At 41.2% G+C, this 25,257-nt stretch overlaps 1 protein-coding gene across 2 annotated transcripts in view; it reads left to right on the plus strand.

Annotated features, from left to right (window-relative positions):
• The window catches only part of MEMO1 (mediator of cell motility 1), a 239,954-nt gene that overhangs the window by 69,911 nt on the left and 144,786 nt on the right, over window positions 1-25,257 (plus strand). The window contains exons 2-3 of one of the 2 annotated variants that reach the window (XM_075862741.1): window positions 6,040-6,121; window positions 17,758-17,826. In XM_075862741.1, the coding sequence (XP_075718856.1) occupies window positions 6,040-6,121; window positions 17,758-17,826 (151 nt within the window). The remainder of the gene's footprint in view (window positions 1-6,039; window positions 6,122-17,757; window positions 17,827-25,257) is intronic. The other variant, XM_075862742.1, reaches the window with a different exon arrangement.

Here is a 25,257-nt window from a genome sequence, read left to right on the forward strand (position 1 = left end):
ACTGTGGGGTCAAATCGCTCACTATACACCTAGATAATTTCCTCAATGGGTGTGGTCTCCAAAATGGGGTCACTTGTGGCGGGTTTCCACTGTTTTGTCCCCTCAGGGGCTTCGTAAATGTGACCTGGCCTCCGCAAACCATTCCTGCTAAATGTGATCTCAAAAAGCCAAATAGTGCTCTTTCCCTTCTAAGCCCTGCCGTGTGTCCAAACAGTCGTTTATTACCACATGTGGGGTATTGTTTTACTCGGGAGAAATTGCTTTACAAATTTTACGATGCTTTTTCTCCTTCAGTCTTTGTGGAAATGAGAAAAAATTAGCTAAACCTACATTTTCTTTGAAAAAATTTAGATTATCATTTTCACAGCCTACTTCCAATAATTTATCCCAAAAACCTGTGGGGTCAAAACGCTCACTATACACCTAGATAATTTTCTCAATGGGTGTAGTGTCCGAAATGGGGTCACTTGTGGGGGGTTTCCACTGTTTTGTCCCCTCAGGGGCTTTGTAAATGTGACATGGCCTCTCAAACCATTCCTGCTAAATTTTGAGCTCCAAAAGTCAAATGGCGCTCTTTCCCTTCTAAGCCCTGCCGTGTGTCCAAATATCCATTTATTACCACATGTGGGGTATTGTTTTACTCGGGAGAAATTGCTTTACAAATTTTGCGGTGCTTTTTCTCCTTTAGTCCTTGTGGAAATTAGAAAAAAAATCGCTAAACCTACATTTTCTTTGAAGAAATGTTGATTTTAATTTTCACGGCCTACTTCCAATAATTTCTGTAAAAAACCTGTGCGGTCAAAATGCTCACTACACCCCTAGATAATTTCCTTGAGGTGTCTAGTTTCCCAGATGGGGTCACTTTTGGGGGATTTTTACTGTTTTGTCACTTCAAGAGCCCTTCAAACCTGACATGGTGCCTAAAATATATTCTAACAAAAATAAGGCCCCAAAATCCACTAGGTGCTCCTTTGCTTCTGAGGCCGGTGCTTCAGTCCAGTAGCACGCTACGACCACATGTGGGATATTTCCTAAAACTGCAGAAACTGGGCAACAAATATTGAGTTGCATTTCTCTGGTAAAAACTTCTGTGTTATAAAAAAAATTGTATTAAAAATTTATTTCTGCAAAAAAATATGAAATTTGTAAATTTCACCTCTACTTTGCTTCAATTCCTGTGAAATGTGTAAAGGGTTAAGACATTTTCTAAATGCTGTTTTGAATAGTTTGAGGGGGTGAAGTTTTTTAAAATGGGGTGACTTTTTGGGGGTTTCTAATATATAAGGCCCTCAAAGCCACTTCACAACTGAACTGGCCCCTGTAAAAATGGCCTTTAGAAATTTTCTTGAAAATGTGAGAAATTGCTGCTAAAGTTCTAAGCCTTGTGATGTCATAGAAAAATAAAAGGATGTTCAAAAAACTATGCCAATCTAAAGTAGACATATGGGTGATGTTAATTAGCAACAATTTTGTGTGGTATAACTGCCTGTCTTACAAGCAGATACATTTAAATTGCGAAAAATGCTAATTTTTGCAATTTTTCGCTAATTTTGGGTGTTTTTCGCAATTAAATACTGAACATAGCGAGCAAATTTTGCTAGTAACTTAAAGTGCAATGTGTCACGAGAAAACAATCTCAGAATCGCTTGGATAGGTGAAAGCATTCCGGAGTTATTACCACATAAAGTGACACATGTCAGATTTGAAAAATGAGGCTCGGTCAGGAAGGTCAAAAGTGGCTAAAGAGGGAAGGGGTTAAAGAGGCTCTGTCACCAGATTTTGCAGCCCCTATCTGCTATTGCATGTGATAGGCGCTGCAATGTAGATTACAGTAACGTTTTTATTTTTAAAAAAACGAGCATTTTTGGCCAAGTTATGACCATTTTCGTATTTATGCAAATGAGGCTTGCAAAAGTACAACTGGGCGTGTATTATGTGCGTACATCGGGGCGTGTTCACTACTTTTACTAGCTGGGCGTTGTGTATAGAAGTATCATCCACTTCTCTTCACAACGCCCAGCTTCTGGCAGTGCAGACACAGCGTGTTCTCGAGAGATCACGCTGTGTCGTCACTCACAGGTCCTGCATCGTGTCGGCACCAGAGGCTACAGTTGTTTCTGCAGCAGCATCGGCGTTTGCAGGTAAGTCGATGTAGCTACTTACCTGCAAACGCTGATGCTGCTGCAGAATCAACTGAAGCCTCTGGTGCCGATGTGTCCTCGCTCGTCTGACACGATGCAGGACCTGTGAGTGACGTCACAGCGTGATCTCTGGAGAACACGGCTGTGTCTGCACTGCCAGAAGCTGGGCGTTCTGAAGAGAAGTGGATGATACTTCTCATCAGAACGCCCAGCTAGTAAAAGTAGTAAACACGCCCCGATGTACGCACATAATACACGCCCAGTTGTACTTTTACTTTTGAACACGCCCAGTTGTACTTTTGCAAGCCTCATTTGCATAAATACGAAAATGGTCATAACTTGGCCAAAAATGCTCGTTTTTTAAAAATAAAAACGTTACTGTAATCTACATTGCAGCGCCGATCTACTGCAATAGCAGATAGGGGTTGCAAAATCTGGTGACAGAGCCTCTTTAATATCTCCGTCAGGCAAACCTCAATTTTGGGGCAGCCCAGCAGTCCTCCAATGGCAGACGTCATGGGAAAGAAGAACTTTTCACATACTCAATCCTTTGCCAGCAGGAATAAAAAAAGTATCACCTACATATTTTTTTTATTTTTTTTTTACAATTACAACCAGATAGTGAAACATAAACTTTTTCTGACCTGTTTTTATTTTTGGATTGTAGTTTTTTTTAAATTCTATGTTCTGTACGTGATTATGGGGGCAGCCATCTTGCCTGAGCCGATAATGAGATGACTACTGTGAAGTGATCTCTACAGAACAGGAAGTGTCAGATTTTAAGATTTTTAGATTATTTTTTTAAAATTTACGTACTCACATAGAAAATAAATACAAAGATCACCCCAAATCCTTAAAAAATGTTTAACTAAAAAAACTTGATTCAAAGGGGTTTTTCCATAATCATTATTTATCACCAATCCACTGGATAGGTGATAAATATCTGATCGGTTTGGGTCCGACCACTGGGACCCCATCGATCATGTGAACAAGTTTACTTTGCCGTTCCCTGGAGCCCCATAGGAATGGAGTGGTAGTGCGCAAGCTCGGCCACTGCTCCATTCATTTCAAAGGGACTGTCAGAGGAATCGCTCGGCAAAGTAATCCCATTCTTGTGATCAGTGAGGGTTCCAGCAGTCAGAGCCACATCGATCAGATATTTATCACCTATCCTGTGGATAAGTGATAAATAATGATTATGGGAAAACCCCTTAACGACCGGCGTATAGTGTTTTTACTTCGGCTGGTCAGGGTAGTTCTGCTGAAGCGCCGCCTTTTCACATCGGCACTTCAGAAGAACTTTCCCCGCATCGTGCGGGTGCTGCTGAAGCCCGGGCTGTTAGTAACAGCCTCGTGCTTCAGGTCAATGATCGGAGACCACTAGTAGTGGTCTCCGATCATATTTAACCCCTCAGATGCGACGCTGAATCGCGAGCGCCGCATCGGAGTGATTTTAGAGGGAGGGGGCTCCCTCTCATCCCACTGGCATCCCCGCGTGCATCGCGGGGTGCCATGGGTTCTATGGCAGCCTGGGGGCCTATCAAAGGCCCCCAGGTCTGCCTTTAGTATTTGCCTGTTAGACCATGCCAGAGGCATGACTTAACAGGTTCCTGTCAATTTTACACTGACCGGCAATAATACACTGCAATACTGAAGTATTGCAGTGTATTATAATAGCGATCAAAAGTTTGCACAATAAAGTCCCCTAGTGGGACTAAAAAAAAATAAAAAAAGTTAAATAAAGTTTGAAATAAATAAATGTCCCAAGTAAAAAAAAAATTAAAAAAAAAACACTTTTTCCTCTCACAAAATACTTTATTAGGAAAAAATGTTAAAATTTACTCATATTTGGTATCGCCGCATCCGTAATGGACCCAATTATAAAACTATTACATTATTTAACCCGCACGGTGAACGCCATAAAAAATATAATAAAAAAACAATGCCAGAATTGCTGTCTTCTGTTCATCCTGCCTTCAAAAGAATTTGATAAAAAGTGATCAAACTGTCGCATCTACTCCAAAATGGTACTAATAAAAACGACAAGTCGTCCCGCAAAAAAAAAATGCCCTCATACAGGTGCATCGGTCAAAAAATAAAAAAGTTATGGCTCTTAAAAAGTTATTAAGAAGTTAATCAATAAATTATATGTACCCCAAAATGGTGCTATTCTAAAATACAACTTGTCCCGCAAAAAAAAAGTCCTTATACAGCTATGTTTACGCAAAAATAAATAAGTTATAGCTCTTTGAGTGCGACGTTGGAAAAACGTAAAAAATTGCTCCGTCATTAAGGTTTAACTTACAAACGGTATTAAGGGGTTAAACAGTGTCATTTTTTTGATGACCCGTTCCCTTTTAAGTCGCTGCCAGAGGGCTCTGGTAGAAACGAGCATATATACGTAGATAATCCAAGCATGCTTGTTTGTAAGGGGATAGAACTGTCAGCTGACATCTCCCTAATGTGTGTGACTGACTTTACAGAAGGCATTGTCCATCATCGAAGACTAAACCATATCTGCGAAACATATCTGCGAAGTATGCTGGAGGATCAATGCAAGTTGAGGGATGTATGACCTACTTAAGAGTCAGGGTATGTTCACACGACCTATTTTCAGACGTGATTCAGGCGTTTTACGCCTCGAATTACGTATGAAAAGATGGCTCCATTACGCCTGCAAACGTCTGCCCATTGCCTGCAATGGGTTTTACGATGTTCTGTTCCCACGAGACTTTATTTTACACCTCGCTGTCAAAATACGGCGCGTAAAATGACGGCTCGTCAAAACAAGGGAAGGACACTTCTTGGGACGTTTTTGGAGCCGTTTTTTCATAGACTCTTGAAAACGGCTCCAAAAATGGGCATAAACAACGCTACGAAAACGCGAGTTGCTCAAAAAACGTCTGAAAATCAGGAGTTGTTTTCCCTTGAAAACCGCTCCGTATTTTCAAATGTATTTTGTTAATCGTGTGAACATACCCTCACTGGTTTGTTTGTGTTTGCCTCAGCATTTATGATGTTTTCAATCAGACATATTTTAGGGGTTTGGCCCCTGTATACCAACATGAGGTAAAAGATTATTATATAGACCGGTTTTGGTTTTCTATCTACTAATGCCTCTCTGTTTTTTAGTAGCCAGCTAAGAATCCTTGGTCCTGATGTAAAAATCTTGTGACATACACATGTGGCCGTTACATCCACAGTCTGCGACTGTCTTTATCTGCACAGGCGCTGTACTATAGCTCTCAGCATCCACCGCATGCACAAACCTAGATAGCTTAAAGAGGCTCTGTCACCAGATTTTGAAACCCCTATCTGCTATTGCAGCAGATAGGCGCTGCAATGTAGATTACAGTAACGTTTTTATTTTTAAAAAACGAGCATTTTTGGCCAAGTTATGACCATTTTTGTAGTTATGCAAATGATGCTTGCAAAAGTCCAAGTGGGTGTGTTTAAAAGTAAAAGTCCAAGTGGGCGTGTATTATGTGCGTACATCGGGGCGTTTTTAATACTTTTACTAGCTGGGCGTTCTGATGAGAAGTATCATCCACTTCTCTTCAGAACGCCCAGCTTCTGGCAGTGCAGACACAGCCGTGTTCTCGAGAGATCACGCTGTGTCGTCACTCACAGGTCCTGCATCGTGTCAGACGAGCGAGGACACCGGCAACAGAGGCTTCAGTTGATTCTGCAGCAGCATCGGCGTTTGCAGGTAAGTCGATGTAGCTACTTACCTGCAAACGCTGAAACGTTGCAAAATCTGGTGACAGAGCCTCTTTAAGCTCCTGACCGTTTTCATAGGACGTTTATTTGCTCTGAGATTAGTCACTTACACTGTGAAGTTATTGTCTTCTGTCCATTTTATTTTTTTCCGTATAAATTGGATTGTTTTCAATTTTAGGGCCTCAGCTAAGCGCCCAGTTGGAAGGTTGGCTGTCCCAAGCACAGACGTCTAAAAGACCGGCTAGAGCCATTATTGCACCGTAAGTATCAACATGGGTAAGATTTTATCCAGAACCAAAACAGAGCCTGCTGGAAATATTCCCTTATAAGAAAATTATGCCCCTTTACAATGTTCACAAAACCCTTCATCTTGGCAGAAGATTTCACTGTTTAGGGCTAAAATTGTGAATCCATTGACATAAGACATAATGTTCAGTTTAGCTGGTTTCAGTATACTCCAGGACATACTCATGTCACATAAACCAGCTGTCTAGATCCGACAGGTGCAAAAAGACTGTCCTTTTTGGCATCCGCCAGGCAGGCATTTGGTCTAAACTCTTTTTATAACGGTATAGGAAAGCATAATCTTCTATTCTTTCCTATACAGTGGTCGCAGCAAAGAAAAGTTTACAGCATGGTAACATTTTTTTTTTACATTGCACTGCACTCGGGCACAGTCATGCTGGAAAAGGCCCTTCCCCCAAACTGTTCACACAAAGTTGGAAGCAAACAGTGCTCCAAAATGTCTTGGTATGATGAAGCATTCAGGTTTCTCTTCACTGGAACTAAGAGACCTCGGCCATCCCCTGAAAAACAACCCCATAGCATTACCCCTCCACCACCAAATTTTACAGTTGGCACAATGCAGTGAGGCAGGTAACGTTCTCCTGGCATTCGCAAATCCAGACTAGTCCATTAGACTGTCAGATAGAAGGGCGATTCATCACTTCACTGAACATATTTCCACTGCTCCAGAGTCCAGTGGTGGCGTGCTTTACACCACTCCATCCGATGCTGGCATTGTGCTTGGTGATCTAAGACTTGCACAAAGCTGCTGATATATAAAAAACAAACACAACGGTGTATGTATGACCTATGACACTGTATGACATACAGTGGCATATTTTGGGACTTTACATTCAGCTTACATGGGGAGATTTCCCTGACGTTTAGACTGAACAGTTGAAAGCTCTATTTTTTTTTTATTTTTTTTTTAAGTAAATCATATTTATCACTGAGAAACACAGTCCAAAGTGTAGTCTTATAGACTGTTCTTCTCTGATGCCCCAGAGGAAGCCGGAAGGGTGAAACCCAGGGTCGGGCAAGTTTGTTTGACGTGCTGCTATTGATTTTATTTGAATCACCCATGTTTTTATTCTTCTATTTTCCTGTAAGTATGGAATAAATCTTGCGTATTGCAAAAAAAAAAAACAGAGGGTGTTGCACTATTTCTCCTTTTTTTTTTTTCTATTGGAGTCATAGGATTTATCCTGCCTGGAGCTTGAACATTGGGATACACTGCAGAGCTCCGTGGCCCTACAAGGACCAGAACAACTGCACACACCTAGAGATGAGCGAACTTATGAGAAGTTCGGTTCGGCTGGTTCGCTGAATTTCACGAAAAAGTTTGATTCTGACCGAACCTGTAATTTCCGTGCGCCGAGCATGGTACTGTCCAGGGTGCTGAAAGAGTTAATGGGCTGCACTAACTCTTTCAGCAACCTTGACAGTACCATGCTCGGCACGCGGAAAATACAATTTTAATGTAATAAAAAAAAATAATAAATACGTTCATACTTACATTCCTCCTGTCCGGCCTCCAGCGATGACGTTTCATCCATGTCGCCGCTGCAGCCAATCACAGGCTGTAGTGGCGGTCACGCACGTCAGGATGACGTCAGAAGGCCGGCCTCCAGGGATGACGCTTCATCCCACGTGACCGCCTCTGCAGCCACTCACCGGCTGCAGCGGCCTCTGCAGCCAATCACAGGCTGCAGCGGCCTCTGCAGCCAATCACAGGCTGCAGCGGCCTCTGCAGCCAATCACAGGCTACAGCGGCCTCTGCAGCCAATCACAGGCTGCCGCATCAGGAAAGAAGGTCGGACTGGAGGAAGAAGAGGGACTCGTCACCAAGACAACGACCGGGTACGTATGAAATGCTTTTTATTTTATTTTTAATCAGCAGCCTCTTTTCTCTATCAGTGATTTGATAGAGACAAGTGGCTGCCGATTAGTATAATATTTTTGTAATGTTTTTTCTGCCCGCACGGGTTAGGTTAAAACGTGTTCGGCCGAACCCGGTGAAGTTCGGATTCGCTGCGAACCGAACTTTTTGCCATGTTCGGACCGAAACCGGGTTCGGTTGTCCCTGTTCGCTCATCTCTACACACACCTTGTGTGGATTGTCTATTGCTTGTGGACTGAGCAGAACGGTCTATAAGACTACAGGTTGGACTGTGTTTCTCAGTGCTGTTTGAGCGGTGAAAAACTTGATTTACTTTTGTTTTATTTCTAGGTGTTTGGATTTCACTTGACTTTTTGCCTGCTCCAGCCTGAAAAATACTCATTGTTAATAATATTCATTGTGGTCATTTGAGCCAGGATTTACCTATATAGTCTATTTTTTTTTTATCTGTTGGACTATGGACATGACTTTTGCACAATTTAATTGATCGATTTTATTTGCTTATAGATACTTTTTTAATTACTAGGCGTTTAGTTTGTAGAACTAGTGAAAAAATGATACTCTAAGGGTATGTTCACACGGGCTATTTTCAGCCATTTTTCGTGCCATAAACGGCCCGAAAAACGGCTAAAAATACGGAAGCTGAACACCTCCTAACATCTGCCCATTGATTTGAATGGGAAAAACGGCGTCCCGTTTCCACATCATCTATTATTAATTTTGATTTAAGACATGTCCTATCTAGGGAAATTTAATTGGATGTAGTGCTTAAAGGGGTTGTCCCAAGTTGATAAATGGAGCTATAAAGCTCCCCCATGTAAAAATAAGAAGAATTCTAATTACCTGTCCGTCGTCCAGCGATGTCGTTTTCATGATATCGTTGATTGAAGTTGCGGTCGGTCCCTCTTTGTATCCTGCTCGTTGCCTAGGTTCCCGGCCACCGCTATTTACCTTTAGCGGTGGCCGCGCATGCGTAATGACATCCTCTGCGCCCTGAGCCGAGGATATCATTTGCTCGTGAACGCGCATCTCGGCGCATGCGCAGAAGATGCAGTGGAAGGCACCCGTCGCAAGGAGAAGTCTGCGCTCCGCTAAAGGTAAGTGTGTATGTGTGTGTCTGTGTATATATGGGTGTGTTTGTGTATATGTGTTTGTGTGTTTATGTGTGTGTATATATGGGTGTATTTGTGTGTTTGTGTATATTTTTGTGTATATGTGTGTGTGTGTATATATGGGTGTGTTTGTGTATATGTTTGTGTGTATATGTTTGTGTGCGTGTGTGTGTTTTTGTATGTGTGGGTTTGTGTTTGTGTATATATGGGTGTGTTTGTGTACATGTTTGTGTGTATATATGTATATGTTTGTGTGTATATATGTATATGTTTGTGTGTATATGTGTGTGTTTGTGCATATGTGTATAGGTTTGTGTGTATGTTTGTGTGTGTTTTTGTATACGTGTGTGTTTGTGTATATGTGTTTGTGTATATGTGTGTTTGTGTATATGTGTTTGTTATATATGGGCGTGTTTGTGTATATATGGGCGTGTTTGTGTATATATGGGTGTGTTTGTGTATGTGTTTGTGTGTGTGTGTATATTTGGGTGTGTTTGTGTACATGTGTTTGTGTATATGTGTGTGTGTGTGTGTGTATATGTTTGTGTGTGTGTGTGTTTTAGTATATGTGTGGGTTTGCATTTGTGTATATATGGGTGTGTTTGTGTACATATGTTTGTGTGTATATGTGTATATGCTTGCGTGTATATGTGTGTGTTTGTGTATATATGGGTGTGTTTGTGCATATGTGTATATGTTTGTGTGTATGTTTGTGTGTGTGTGTGTGTGTTTTTGTATATGTGTGGGTTTGCGTTTGTGTATATATGGGTGTGTTTGTGTACATATGTTTGTGTGTATATGTGTATATGCTTGCATGTATATGTGTGTGTTTGTGTATATATGGGTGTGTTTGTGCATATGTGTATAGGTTTGTGTGTATGTTTGTGTGTGTTTGTGTATATATGTGTGTGTTTGTATATATATGGACGTGTTTGTGTATATATGGTTGTGTTTGTGTATATATGGGTGTGTTTGTGTATATGTTTGTGTGTGTGTGTGTTTGCGTATATTTGGGTGTGTTTGTGTACGTGTGTTTGTGTATATGTTTGTGTGTGTATGTGTGTGTGTGTGTGTGTGTGTGTGTGTATATGGGTGTGTTTGTGTATATGTTTGTGTGTTTATGTTTGTGTATTTTTGTATATGTATATTTGTGTGTTTGTGTACATGTGTTTGTGTATAGGTTTGTGTGTATATGTGTGTTTTTTGGAGTTTATGTGTGTGTGTTTGTGTATATATGGGTGTGTTTGTGCATGTGTATATGTTTGTGTGTTTTTGTATATGTGTGTGTTTGTGTATATATGGGTGTTTGTGTATATGTGTGTGTTTGTGTATATGTGTTTGTGTATATGTGTTTGTGTATGTGTTTGTGTGTTTGTGTATATATGGGTGTTTGTGTATATGTGTTTGTGTATATGTGTTTGTGTATGTGTTTGTGTATGTTTGTGTGTTTGTGTATATATGGGTGTTTGTGTACATGTGTTTGTGTGTTTGTGTATGTGTGTGTGTAATATATGGGTGTGTGTTTATATGTGTTTGTGTATATGTTTGTGTGTGGTTGTTTGTGTGTGTAGGTGAGTATAAGTATCGGTATTGTTAGGTTTGTGTGTATATGTGTGTTTTTTGGAGTTTATGTGTGTGTGTGTATATATGGGTGTTTGTGTATATGTGTGTTTGTGTATATGTGTTTGTGTATGTGTGTGTGTTTGTGTATATGTTTGTGTGTTTGTGTATATATGGGTGTTTGTGTGTATATGTGTGTGTGTGTGTGTGTGTATATGTGTGTGTGTGTGTGTGTGTTTGTGTATATGTTTGTGTGTATGTGTGTGTTTGTGTAATATATGGGTGTGTGTTTATATGTTTTTGTGTATATGTTTGTGTGTGTGTGCGTGTATATATGTGTGTAGGTGAGTATAAGTATCGGTATTGTTCACATTGATAACTTTTTTTTAATGTTGCAGATTTTGATGTACCAATTGGACTACGTCTTCGATTCGTTGGACTACTGCGTAGATCTACGTTTTTTGAAAATTTTAATAAAATGGTTAACGAGGGTTTTGTTGGGGATTTCTTATTTCAATAAAAAAAAATTGTCTTTGTGTTTTTTTTTCAAACTTTATTAGTGCCTAGATAATGGTAGTTGGCTGATTGACAGCGTCCATTATTAAGGCGGGGCTTAGTGTTAGCCGGTGCAGAGGCTAGCACTAACCACCCATTATTACCCCGGTACCCACCACCACCAGGGGTGCCGGGAAGAGCTTGGTACGATCCAGTACCCGACCATCTGTTGTGATGGTCGGGTACTGGGGCGGCCGTAGGCTGGTATTATGAGGCTGGGAAGGGCCAAAAACAGTGGACCTTCCCACCCTTGTAATGCTAGGCTGCTGCTGCTGTGTTGTATCGGGCTGGTTATAAAAATGTGGGGGACCCCCACGTCGTTTTTCTTTTAAATTTAACAATAGGCGTTGGGTCCCCCACATTTTTAATAACCTGCCATATACAAGGCCGCAGCAGCCTGGCATTACACGGGTGGGAGGGGCCACTGGTTTAGTACATTCCCAGGCTAATAACACTGTGTTGTTTGTGGCTGGTTATGATAAATTGGGTGGAACCCCATGTCTTTTTAATAAAAATAATAAATAAATAATAAAAAAAAATGACGTGGGGTCCCCCCCATTTTTATAACCAGCCAGATACAACACAGCAGCAGCAGCCTAGCATTACAAGGGTGGGAAGGTCCACTGTTTTTGGCCCTTCCCAGCCTCATAATACCAGCCTGCGGCCGCCCCAGAGCCCGACCATCACAACAGATGGTCGGGTACTGGATCGTACCAAGCTCTTCCCGGCACCCCTGGTGGTGGTGGGTACCGGGGTAATAATGGTGTTTAGTGTTAGCCTCTGTACCGGCTAACACTAAGCCTCCCCTTAGTAATGGACCTTGTCACTCAGACAGCGGCCATTACTAAAGTGGTAGTAATAAAACTTTAAAATAAAACACAAAGATATAGATAAAATATTTTATTGAAATAAAGCACCCCCAACACAACCCTCATTAACCATTTTATTGATGAAAAAAAAAGCGTCCTCTAAGTAGTCCTCGAAACCGACGTAGTCCAAACACCAAACCTGTAAAAAATCAAAAATATAAAAAAAAAATGAAATAAAACATGTCGTAGGCTTAGTTTCACTTTCATGTGTGATACTGACTGTTATACCATGTATAGAAGCCTGCGGCAAAGTTGGCTTAGATACAGGGCGCCAGCAGACAGTATCATACATGGCCATACAGACATTTATACAAACATACATACATGCAAACATACATGCACATATACACATACAAACATGACAACATACATACATACAAGCAAACATACATACATACAAGCATACATACATACATGCAAACATACATACATGCAAACATACATACATGCAAACATACATACATGCAAACATACATACAAGCAAACATACATACATACAAGCAAACATACATACCTACATGCAAACATACATACCTACATGCAAACATACATACATGCAAACATACATACATGCAAACATACATACATGCAAACATACATACAAGCAAACATACATACAAGCAAACATACATACAAGCAAACATACATACAAGCAAGCATACATACAAGCAAGCATACATACATGCAAACATACATACATACATGCATACATACAAGCAAACATACATACATACAAGCAAACATACATACAAGCAAGCATACATGCATACATACATGCAAACATACATACATGCAAACATGCATACATGCAAACATACATACAAGCAAACATACATACATGCAAACATACATACATTCAAACATACATACATACATACATGCAAACATACATACATGCAAACATACATGCACATATACACATACAAACATGACAACATACATACATACAAGAAAACATACATACATGCAAACATACATAAATGCAAACATACATGCATACATACATGAAAACATACATACATGCAAACATACATGCACATATACACATACATACAAACATGACAACATACATACAAGCAAACATACATACATACAAGCAAACATACATACAAGCAAACATACATACAAGCAAACATACATACAAGCAAACATACATGCAAACATACATGCACATATACACACATGCACATATACACATACAAACATGATAACATACATACAAGAAAACATACATACAAGCAAACATACATACATGAAAACATAAATACATGCAAACATACATGCACATATACACATACAAACATGATAACATACATACAAGAAAACATACATACAAGCAAACATACATACATGAAAACATAAATACATGCAAACATACATGCACATATACACATACAAACATGACAACATACATAAAAGCAAACATACATACAAACAAACATACATGCAAACATACATTCAAGCAAACATACATGCATACATGCAAACATACATACATGCACATATTCACATACATGCACATATACACATACAAACATGTCAACATACATACAAAAATAAACTCACCTAAGACGTTCCCACGAAGAGCTGAACGGTCCCGTCACTTTTCTTCTCCCATTCACAATAACATAGCGGTGGGCGCAGATGACATAATCACATGGGCCTGATATGATTACGTCATCTGCGCCACAACGCATTGTTACTATGAATGCGAGCGGCGCCAAGAAGAAGGATGATGGCAAGTGACGGGACCGTTCAGAGCGCCGTTAGAACGTCTTAGGTGAGTTTATTTTTTTATATATATTTTTAGTTGTTCGCCGGGTGCTGATGCAGCACCGATGCGGCGGGTACAAACATTACATGTAGTGACAGGGTTGGGGGGGGAGAAGTTGTTTGCCGAAACGGGGTGAATGTAGTGTAGTGTAGTGTATCTACAATACAATACAATACACTACACTACACTACACGGTAAGTTCGTCTCAATCGGGCTTACCATGCCCGCTTGAGACGAACATTCTCCCGATGTTGCTAGAACTACAGTATCTAGCAACATCGGGAGCGCGCACACTGCAGAGCGGAGCGGCTTGATTGACATCGAGCCGCTCACGCCCCTTTTTAGAAAAGATAACCAGCACTTGCTGAGTTATCAAGTGTAAAAAAAAGGCACTTAGGAAATGAATTTTAATTTTTTTTTAACACCAAATGTTTTAAAATTCATTTCCTGCTTAGAATGTATAAAAAAAAAAATTTGAGTCAACTTGGGACAACCCCTTTAAGGAATGATTGGTGTGGGCTGTGGTTATTTGTATTTGCCTTTTTATTATTATAATGAAGATCAGAAAGGTCCTTTGGTGACATTATTTTTCCATTGTTTCCAGTTACAGGGGATACTAACTTTGTTACTGTTATAGTTACGATGACTGAGACCCAGGAGCTCCTTCTTGTTCCTGGTGATCACAAGATCTGTTTAGTTATTACCGGAAGGCAGCACTTTCTAAACAATAGTGAATTACACTACTATTTCCATCTTTATAATGCTCTGGCTGTTATTAAAGAGGCTCTGTCACCACATTATAAGTGGCCTATATTGTACATGATGTGATCGGCGCTGTAATGTAGATTACAGCAGTGTTTTTTATTTCGAAAAACGATCATTTTTGACGGAGTTATGATCTATATTAGATTTATGCTAATGAGTTTCTCAATGGACAACTGGCGAGTATTACTATATGACCAAGTGGGCGTTGTACAGAGGAGTGTATGACGCTGACCAATCGGCGTCATACACTACTCTCCATTAATTTACACTGCAGATAGCGATATAGCTATATCGCTATGTGCAGCCACATAAACACACTATAACATTACTGCAGTGTCCTGACAATGAATATACATTACCTCCAGCCAGGACGTGATGTGTATTCATTCTCCTTACTTATTCTGTAGCGTCTTTGTGGTTTAGAGCACAACACAGCGAGATCTCGCTGTGAATGACTGTTTACATTGTAATCTCGCGAGACTACGCCTGTTATGCTGTAACTCACAGAGACGCTACAGAAGTGGTCAGGAGAATGAATACACATCACGTCCTGGCTGGAGGTAATGTATATTCATTGTCATGACACATGAGTAGCGTTATAGTGTTTTTATGTGACCGCACATAGCGATATAGCTATATCGCTATCTGCAGTGTAAATGAATGGTGAGAAGTGTTTGACACTGATTGGTCAGCGTTATACACTCCTCTGTACAACACCCACTTGGTCATATAGTAAAACGCGCCCAGTTGTCTATTGAGAAACTCATTAGCCTAAAGCTAATATAGGTCATAACTCCGTCAAAAATGATCGTTTTTCTAAATAAAAAACACTGCTGTAATCTACATTACAGCGCCGATCACATCATGTACAATATAGGCCACTTATAATGTGGTGACAGAGCCTCTTTAAAGGCTATGTAAACCTTTGAAAGGAAAATTGTGTGTGTGTGTGAATATATATATATATATATATATATATATATATATATATATATATATGCATATATATATATCAGCGTGTTTTGTGTAACATTGTAAATATTTTTTATTACAAATAATTTTTTACTTTTATAGATACAGCTGCTCTGTATTCTCTATAGAGAGCAGATGTAACTAGCGCTTTTCACTCAATCCATCAGTCCCGCAGACCTGACGGCTTCAGTGAAAGTGGGTCCTGCATGTGTGTATGTGTCACGCTGGATCCACCTGTAAACTATCACATCTAAGTTATGAACTTAGATGTGATCATTTACAAGTAGATCCGGCCTGTCAGAGACACGCAGGACCTGCCCATACTGAACCCATTAGGTCTGCGGGGCTGACGGATTCAATCAATAGCGCTAGATACAGTTTCTCTGTATAGAGAATGTATCTAATATTTAATGAAAAGTATTTACAAAGTTACACAAAACACACTGATACACCTTTCAAAGGTATACATAGCCCTTAAAGACGCTCTGTCCTCACATTATAAGTGCCATATCTCCTACATAAGGAGATCGGCGCTATAATGTAGGTGACAGCAGTGCTTTTTATTTAATAAAACGATCTGTTTTCACCACTTTATTAGCGATTTTTAGATTTATGCTAATGAGTGGCTTAATTCCCAAGTGGGCGTATTTTTTACTTTAGACCAAGTTGGTGTTGTACAGAGGAGTGTATGACGCTGACCAATCAGCGTCATGCACTCCTCTCCATTCATTTAGGCAGCGCATAGGGATCCTTTTAGATCAGTATGTGCTGTCTTATACTAACACATTAACTATACTGAAGTGTTTAGACAGTGAATAGACATTCCACAGGATGTCTATTCACAATCTCTGAACTTCGTTACTGTTTCTGTGGTAGTTACAGCAGAGGAAGTGTAATAGCGTGAGATTACGCTGTAGATGACAGGTTACAATGAGATTACGCTTTGCTCTGCTGTAACTACCACAGAAACAGTAACGAAGTGCATAGCTTGTGAATAGGCATCCCGTGGAATGTCTCTTCACTGTCTAAACACTTCAGTATCGTTAATGTGTTAGTATAAGATAGCACATAGCGATATAAAAGGATCCCTATGCGCTGACTAAATGAATGGAGAGGAGTGCATGATGCTGATTGGTCAGCATCATACACTCCTCTGTACAACGCCCACTTGGTCTAAAGTAAAAACACGCCCACTTGGGCATTAAGCAACTCATTAGCATAAATCTAAAATCGCTAATAAAGTGGTGAAAACAGATCGTTTTTTTTCAAATAAAAAGCACTGCTGTCACCTATATTATCGCGCCGATCCCCTTATGTAGGAGATAGGGCATTTATAATCTGGTGACAGAGCCTCTTTAAAGAGGCTCTGTCACCAGATTATAAATACCCTATCTCCTACATAATCTGATCGGCGCTGTAATGTAGATAACAAGTGTTTTTTTTTTTTTTGTTTTCTTTTTAAAAACTATCAATTTTGAGCAAGTTATAAACAATTTTACATTTATGCTAATTCATTTCTTAATAGACAAATGGGCGTGTTTTTACATTTTACCAACTGGGCGTTGTACAGAGAAGTGTAGGACGCTGACCAATCAGTGACCAATCAGTGTCATACACTACTCATTGTTCCAGCGTGATTGTGTAGTGAAAGAAGCTGGGCTGGAACAATGAGAAGTGTATGACGCTGATTGGTCACTGATAGGTCAGCGTCATACACTCCTCTGTACAACGCCCAGTTGGTAAAAAGTAAAAACACGCCCAGTTGGTCATTAAGAAACTAATTAGCATAAATGTAAAAATTTTTATAACTTGCTAAAAAATGATAGTTTATCAAAAGAAAAACTACTGTTATCTACATTGCATCGCCGATCAGATTGTGTAGAAGATAGGGCACTTATTATCTGGTGACAAAGCCTCTTTAAGCAGCTGTGCAGGTGAAAACGTATTCAAAATGGATCTAAAGATGTCCACTGGGAATAATTACAATGGGAAACTTCATGTTTAGCAGAGTTTCCCTTTAAATAAGCACATGGATACATACAGTGCTGAATAATCATGGAGTACTCGTACACGTGACAACATGATTGTTACATTTTTCTTCTAGTCATGCTGGATACACCTACTGTGGATCCTGTGCTGCTCATGCATACAAGCAAGTAGATCCTTCCATAACGTAAGTGTTGACATCAATGAAATCCTATGTTCATTTTACATTTCTTGTCGACCAGGCTGGCATCGCTGTGTCAGCAGCTCAGTCAGGAAACGTGAAGTTTAGGAATGTGATGTTTCAGCAGACTGAGTCTCTGTGCTAAAAAGATTTCTTTATATTCTGTTAGCACCAAACTATAATGGGTAAATTCTTGCCGTGATTCTAAACCAATGCTTAATAGTTTATGTACCATAACAAGTGTATATTTTAAATTGTTGGCATGAAACGTAGTCAGATATAACTGTAGAAAGAATTGTTTTTTGTTCATATTACGTCAACACACAAGTTGTTAACTGAAAATTCATTCTGTGTACATAAATACACCTATTCTGGGGATATGCAATGTCAAATACTTTTGTGTCAAAAAAAGACAAAAGTATAGTAGGTATGAGACCTTTATTGGCTAACCATAAAAGTTCTATATGCAGCTTTCAGAGCACAGAAGCTCCTTCGTCAGGCAATTTACAAATGAATGACAGAAAAAAAAGCACAACATTTTAAGATGTTACACAAAGACAATTAGTACATGAGGTGATACATCATTAAGATAAGCCGGGGCAATAAAACTGAGGTTATAGGAGTGATGACTTAGGAGTTAAAGGGAAGGTGTCATGAATTATTATTTTTTTTAGCAAATTGCTTTTAGTATGATATTAAAATAAATTGTATTTATTTGTGTTCTTGTATTCTACTTTTTACTTTTTTCTTACTCGATTAACAACACATACAGAGATGGAATACGGCACATACAACCCCATAGAGAATGCGAACGGGAGCCGTTCCATTCACTGCAGCGTATGCCGTCTGTGTGGGGACGGCACATGCGCCGCTCCCACACAGACCAAAAGAAAGGTCTTGGGCAAAGCGAAATCCGGCGCCATTTTCATGTGGACCGGAAGCCGCTGCCTGACAGTAAGATGACGACTTCTGGCCGCGGCTTCCGGCCATATGTTTAAGGCCCTGTTCACACTGAGTTTTTTTGACGATTTTTTTGGGGCAGAAACCGCGCCAATAAACTCCTCAAAAACCGCCCGAAAAATGCCTCCCATTGATTTCAATGGGAGGCAGACGAGTTTTTTTACCACGAGTAAAAAAAAAACTCGTCGTGGTAAAAAGAAGCAACATGACCCTTCTTGAGGCGGTTGCCGCCTCCAAAACCTAATTTCAATGAGTCAGAAAGAGTAAAAAAAAACCTCGACGAGTGTTTTGACGAGTTTTTGTCAAACCACTGTGCAAAAACCTACTGGAGCAGTTTTTGCAGGAGGAATTTTCCTCCTGCAAAAAACTCTGTGTGGACACAGCCTAAGGCCCTGTTCACACGGAGTTTTTTGCAGGAGGAAAATTCCTCCTGTAAAAACTGACCCTGGAGGTTTTCATGTTTGACGTGGTTTTTGAGGCGGTTTTCGCCGAGGTTTTCACACGCATGAGGCTGGGTTCACACAACCATGTTACGTACATAATGTACGGAACGTATTTCGGCCGGAAGACCCGGACCGAAGACAGTGCAGGGAGCCGGGCTCCTAGCATCATAGTTATGTACGACGCTAGGAGTCCCTGCCTCTGCGTGGAACTACTGTCCCGTACTGTAATCATGTTTTCAGTACGGGACAGTTGTCCTGCAGCGAGGCAGGGACTCCTAGCATCGTACATCACTATGATGCTAGGAGCCCGGCTCCCTGCACTGTCTTCGGTCCGGGTCTTCCGGCTGAAATACGTTCCGTACATTACGGACGTAACATGGTCGTGTGAACCCAGCCTGACATCCTTCTGTCAACGGATCTGTCACCATTGAAATGAATGGTGATGCAAACGGAACTTACTTCACACTTGCCTTTCCGTTGAGGGGTTCCCCTGACTGAAAGCACCGACGGAACCCCTCAGCAGAAACCACGCTGATGTGAACAGGCCCACATTAAAAAAAACATTGTTTTCTGTTTGCATCATCATTGACTTCAATGCTGATGGATCCGTTGCTAATGGGATTCCCTACACTGCGGTATTGGTTCAGTCGAAACGACAGAACCCTTTGCACAACGCTGATGTGAACAGGCCCACATTAAAAAAAAAAGTATACTTACTTCTTGAATCAATTTCCCAACATCAATGTCCATTCGGTGGTACACCTCTGCTGTCGTCATTTCTGTTCCTGAAATGTTAAAAAAAAATAAAAAAGAGATGACATACATGAACAACTGCATAACAAAATTAAAAAATTAAAAATAAAAAAATCTAAAAAAAAAATCTCAAAAAAAAATCTCAAAAAAAAATCTCAAAAAAAAATCTAAAAAAAAAATTCAAAAAAAAAATCTAAAAAAAACAATGCACAGCTCCATACATGTATAGCATGTATGGAACATAGGAGCAATTGCACTTGTATTCGATTTGGATGCAGGACTTCGGTTTTCTGTATCCCTGAGTTCTGTCCACGATGTTTTTCAGGCTCCACGAGCAGACAGGAAATGACAGCCCCTTGCTGGGCTGGACTAGCAGCAGGAGACGACTCCTGCAAAACACTCGGCAATATACTCGTCAGAAAACACCTCACTAGTTCGAGGTGTTTTTTGACGTGTCCCCATTGCTTTCAATGCGGTTTTGGACGCGGAAACCGCATCAAGAAGGGTCATGTCCCTTCTTTTTGCCGCGAGGCGTTTTTTTTACTCGCGGTAAAAAAACGCCTCCGTCTCCCATTGAAATCAATGGGAGTCATTTTGGGTCGTTTTTGGCGCGTTTTCCGACGCGTTTTCCGCGTCAAAAAACGTGTCAAAAAACTCTGTGTGAACAGGGCCTAAAAGTTTAGTACGATCCTGCTGAAGTTGGGCTTCCAAGTGACCAAAAAAACCTGTGTTGACCGCATTTGGGCCATACACATTATGAATACTAATAGTTTCCCCTGCATGTTCCACCACTAGATGGATCCAACGGCCCTCATCATCACACTCCTGGGACACCAACGTAACTGTAAAATTTTTGTGTACCAAAATTATAACTCCCGCCTTACCGTCTCTTGCCGGCGAGCCAAAAACCTGACCCACCCAGAACTTTTGTAAGTACTTAAATTCTGGCTCGGTAAGGTGAGTTTCCTGTAACAGGGCTACATCTGGGTGTAATCGTTTAATGTGTCGCAAAAGTTTGGTCCGTTTCTGTGGGGACCTAAGCCCCTTAACGTTCCATGAGATTATTTTCATGTTATTGGGCAGTGCATAAGATGAGCTAAAATGTCTAAAAGCCGTGATAGGTTCGGGGAGTCAGATCCATCTTTTCCTAAAAGCCATGCGTAAACATTAAGAACGTAGCCAAAACCCGGCTTAGAAACCAAAACTAAACTCCATATCAAGGCCATCAGGCCTTGACCCAAAAAGAAAGAAAAAACGCTCGCGGCAAGTGTCATCAAACCCCTAATACCCATTGGCGTAAGAGACTTCACTTTTTTCTGTTGTGCCAAAACAGTCCCTCCCCCTCCCCCCCCAGACCTGCGTATATACCACCTTTAATGACTAAGCTGCACCAGCCCTTACCACCTCATTAACCCTTTGCCGCCGATACACAATTTTATACAATCTTATACCAACATCTTAGAATCCGTTTAGACTATAGCATAACGTGTCAAAATAAACCCTGCTCCACCGCTAGACTGCCCCGCTTCATTTTCCGGAGTCCCCTACCGAACATTACCCAAGTATGCAACCTGTGGCGGGAATAACTAATCCCTTACGAAGGAGAGGCCTTGTAGCATTCCCGGTCGAGTATTCCCCCAAGGAGAGAGCTTAGAACATGCCCCAACTCGCTCTCTAATCCCCTGCAGTGGAAATGCGGAAAAATATCAAAAATGCATAAATTTTAACATTGTAACATTAGGTCAGTTGCTGACCGAAACAAGGTGCCTTATAAGACCGCCAAGTGCAGCCATCAGAAATTAAAAATTATCTGCAAACGATCGGAACCTGCGATTGATCTACAGCGTCCACAAAACCACCACATCAGATAAAATGGTGCTGAGAAAACTTCGCCCGTCAATCAGGAGACGTAGATCGGGTGCGGTCCCGCGGTCGCCTCTGCGGCTTCGGAGAGTCCCCTCCATTTCCGGATCTACCTCCCCGGGCTCTTCCGGGTGTGGGCATTAAAGCTTCTGCCCAGGTTCGCTCCATATCCAGTCGACTCCTTTTGACTTCTCTTGACTTGCGACGTGGGCTGTGTGCTGGACTGCGATGCTCCTCGTGCGGGGGTCTGTGTCTGCATAGCTCTGCAAGTGCGTCCTCCGCTTCCTTCGGTGTGGTGAATGTCTTGGTCCGCCCGTTCTCTTGAAACACCCGTAAGATTGCTGGATATTGCAGGTTAAAACGTACTTTCGCTTGAAACAGCGCGGTACAGATCTTGCTGAAAGAACGCCTGTGTTTTGCGACCTCCGTAGAATAGTCCTAGAAAAGTAGCACTTTCATGCCCATTATCTCCAAAGGACGCGATCTGCTGCGAAATACCTTCATAAGTGCCACCTTATCATTGTAATCCAACAGCTTAAAGATTACTTGTCTGGGACGAAGCAAGTTGTTGTCATCCGCTGCTGGAAGATTTCTGGGGTCCGGCCCCACCCTGGGCGCCCTCTCCACCCGGCAGGGACGTGGAAGACCTAAATGTCCTCTCACATAGTCGCTGTAAATCAGAAGGGACCACCGCTTCTTTCAGACCCACAAGTCGCAGGTTACTCCTCCTGGAGCGGTTTTCTAGGTCCTCCACCTTGTCCCCTAACTGCGTAGTAGCAGACAGCACCACTTTAAGTTTGGATTGCAGGCGCTCGTTTTCATCCTCCAGCAGCGTCATACTCTGTTCTAATTCATCAGTCCTGGAAGTTACTTGTGCCAGATCCGCATGCATGCGATTCAGAGAAGCTTGCAACGTTTTTTCCAGTGCCTTTTGCAGGTCTGGCGCTATCCGCTTAGCCACCTCATGGGCCAGGGCTATATAATCGATAGGTGCAGGATGAGAAGAGGCTATGGGCTCAGCAGGGCTTGAAAACGGGGACTGAGGCTGCTGCAGCTCATCATCCTGTGTGTATAGCAGGGGAGCAGTGGCGGGAAGCGCCGCCATCTTAGCTCCCTTTTCCACGGCCGTGGCTGAGTCCCCCATGGCTGGCTTATGCGCACTTCTGAGGAGGTACCTTTCCATACAGGCACCACCGGGTATGTTCCTGTGTGCAGGGCCGGTGATTTGACAGCTGATTCTCACCGCCGGAGCGACTGTTGCAGGCTAGATGGGAGCGGGAGCTCAGTCACTCGCGTCCTGCATCGCCAGCGCCGGAATCGGAAGTGGGTATTGCTTTACTCAGGAGAAATTGCGTTACAAATTTTGTGGTGTTTTTTTCTCCGTCAGTCCTTGTGGAAATGAAAAAAAATTAGCTAAACCTACATTTTCTTTTCACCGCCTACTTCCAATAATTTCTGCAAAAGACCTGTGATGTCAAAACGCTGACTATACCCCTAGATAATTGCCTCAATGGGTGTAGTTTCCAAAATGGGGTCACTTGTGGGGGGTTTCCACTGTTTTGTCTCCTCAGGTGCTTTGTAAATTTGACATGGCCTCCGCAAACAATTCCTGCTAAATTTGAGCTCCAAAAGACAAATTGTGCTCTTTCCCTTCTAAGCCCTGCCGTGTGTTCAAACGTCCGTTATGACCACACGTGGGGTATTGTTTTACTTGTGAGAAATTGCTTTACAAATTTTGTGGTGCTTTTTCTCCTTTAAAGGGAATGTGTTGCCAGAAAAACATGTTTTTTATTTTTTTTAATTAAACATTTAGTGTGTAGGTGATTAAACATTGTTCAAATTTTTTTTATTTTTTTCACGAGTCAGGAAATATTATAAATTAATTCTAATTTATAATATTTCCCATTGCTGGTCACTAGATGGAGCTATTCCCAAAATTGCAGCATTGCAAAATTGGGTAAAAAGCCCTCGCTCTAGTGAGCTCTCAGCATCCCCCCCCCTCCTTTATCCTGGCTAGTGCCGGGATAAACGAGGGGTTTGAACGGTCTAACCTCCTACACTGTGTGTCGCCATTTTTTGAGCTAACACACAGTGTAGTAGGTTTACATACAGTAGTAAACGTACACAAACACGAACATACATAGAAATCTCTTACCTTCTCCTGCCGCCGCGGCTCCCTCCGGCCCGTCCGCTCCGTCTGCTGCCGCTGGTCCAAGTGCACAAGTCCGGAAGCCGCGACCGGAAGTAGTAATCTTACTGTCCGGCCGCGACTTCCGGTCCACAGGAAAATGGCGCCGGACGGCGCCAATTTCGAATTGGACTGTGTGGGAGCGGCGCATGCGCAGTTCCCACACAGACGCCGTACACGGAAGTCAATGGGACGGGAGCCGTTCGCAGTCCCTATGGGACTGTGGCTGCCGTATTCCATGTCTGTATGTGTCGTTAATCGACACAGACAGAAATGGAACAAAAAATGGCAGCCCCCATAGGGAAGAAAAAGTGTAAAAATAAGAAAAAGTAAAACACAAACACACAAATAAATATAAACGTTTTTAATAAAGCACTAACATCTTTAACATATTTAAAAAAAAATTGTGATGACACTGTTCCTTTAAACCTGGAGAGAGAGTTAAAAAACACACGGCGCCAACATGGTGCAGGTCACATTTGGTAAAGGTAGAGCAAGACTGCTCACCTATTGGAGTTGTGCTGCAAAAAGCACAACAATGGTACAGATGTAAAGGATGAAGCTGCAGTTGGGTTAGAAGAACCGGCCACCTGAATAGGGGAACCGCTGGGTATATATATATATATATGAAAAAAAATGGAGCTTCATTTAACATCTAGTAGTTGAGGAAAAATGCAAATGCAGAGAACAATACATATGTAAACAAGTTTTAACAGCAATAAAATGTGGATAGAAAATATATATACACAAACGCAGAGTTACATTCTAAAAACAAGGGGATCACTGTCGGGTACAGGAAATATGAAAGTGGTCTATCAGATATTCTGAAAAAACAGATTTAAAATCATTCAGAACACCGTAATAACTAGAATTAGTGTCTGCCTGTGTTACGCGTAGATGCCTGCTAACAGAGCCTGCATCGTGCAGTATGTAAATATTTTTACTTTGCTGTATGGATTTGATCAATTCTAGTTATTACGGTGTTCTGAATGATTTTAAATCAGTTTTTTTCATAATATCTGTTAGACCACTTTCATATTTCCAGTACCCGACAGTGATCCCCTTGTTTTTAGAATGTAACTCCGCTTTTGTGTATATATATTTTCTATCCAGTCTACACATTTTATTGCTGTTAAAACTTGTTTACATATGTATTGTTCTCTGCATTTGCATTTTTCCTCAACTACTAGATGTTAAATGACCTACAGGAATGTTGTTTACATTCACATT

The sequence above is a fragment of the Rhinoderma darwinii genome, chromosome 4 (assembly GCF_050947455.1).
Source record: "Rhinoderma darwinii isolate aRhiDar2 chromosome 4, aRhiDar2.hap1, whole genome shotgun sequence".
NCBI lineage: Eukaryota > Metazoa > Chordata > Amphibia > Anura > Rhinodermatidae > Rhinoderma > Rhinoderma darwinii.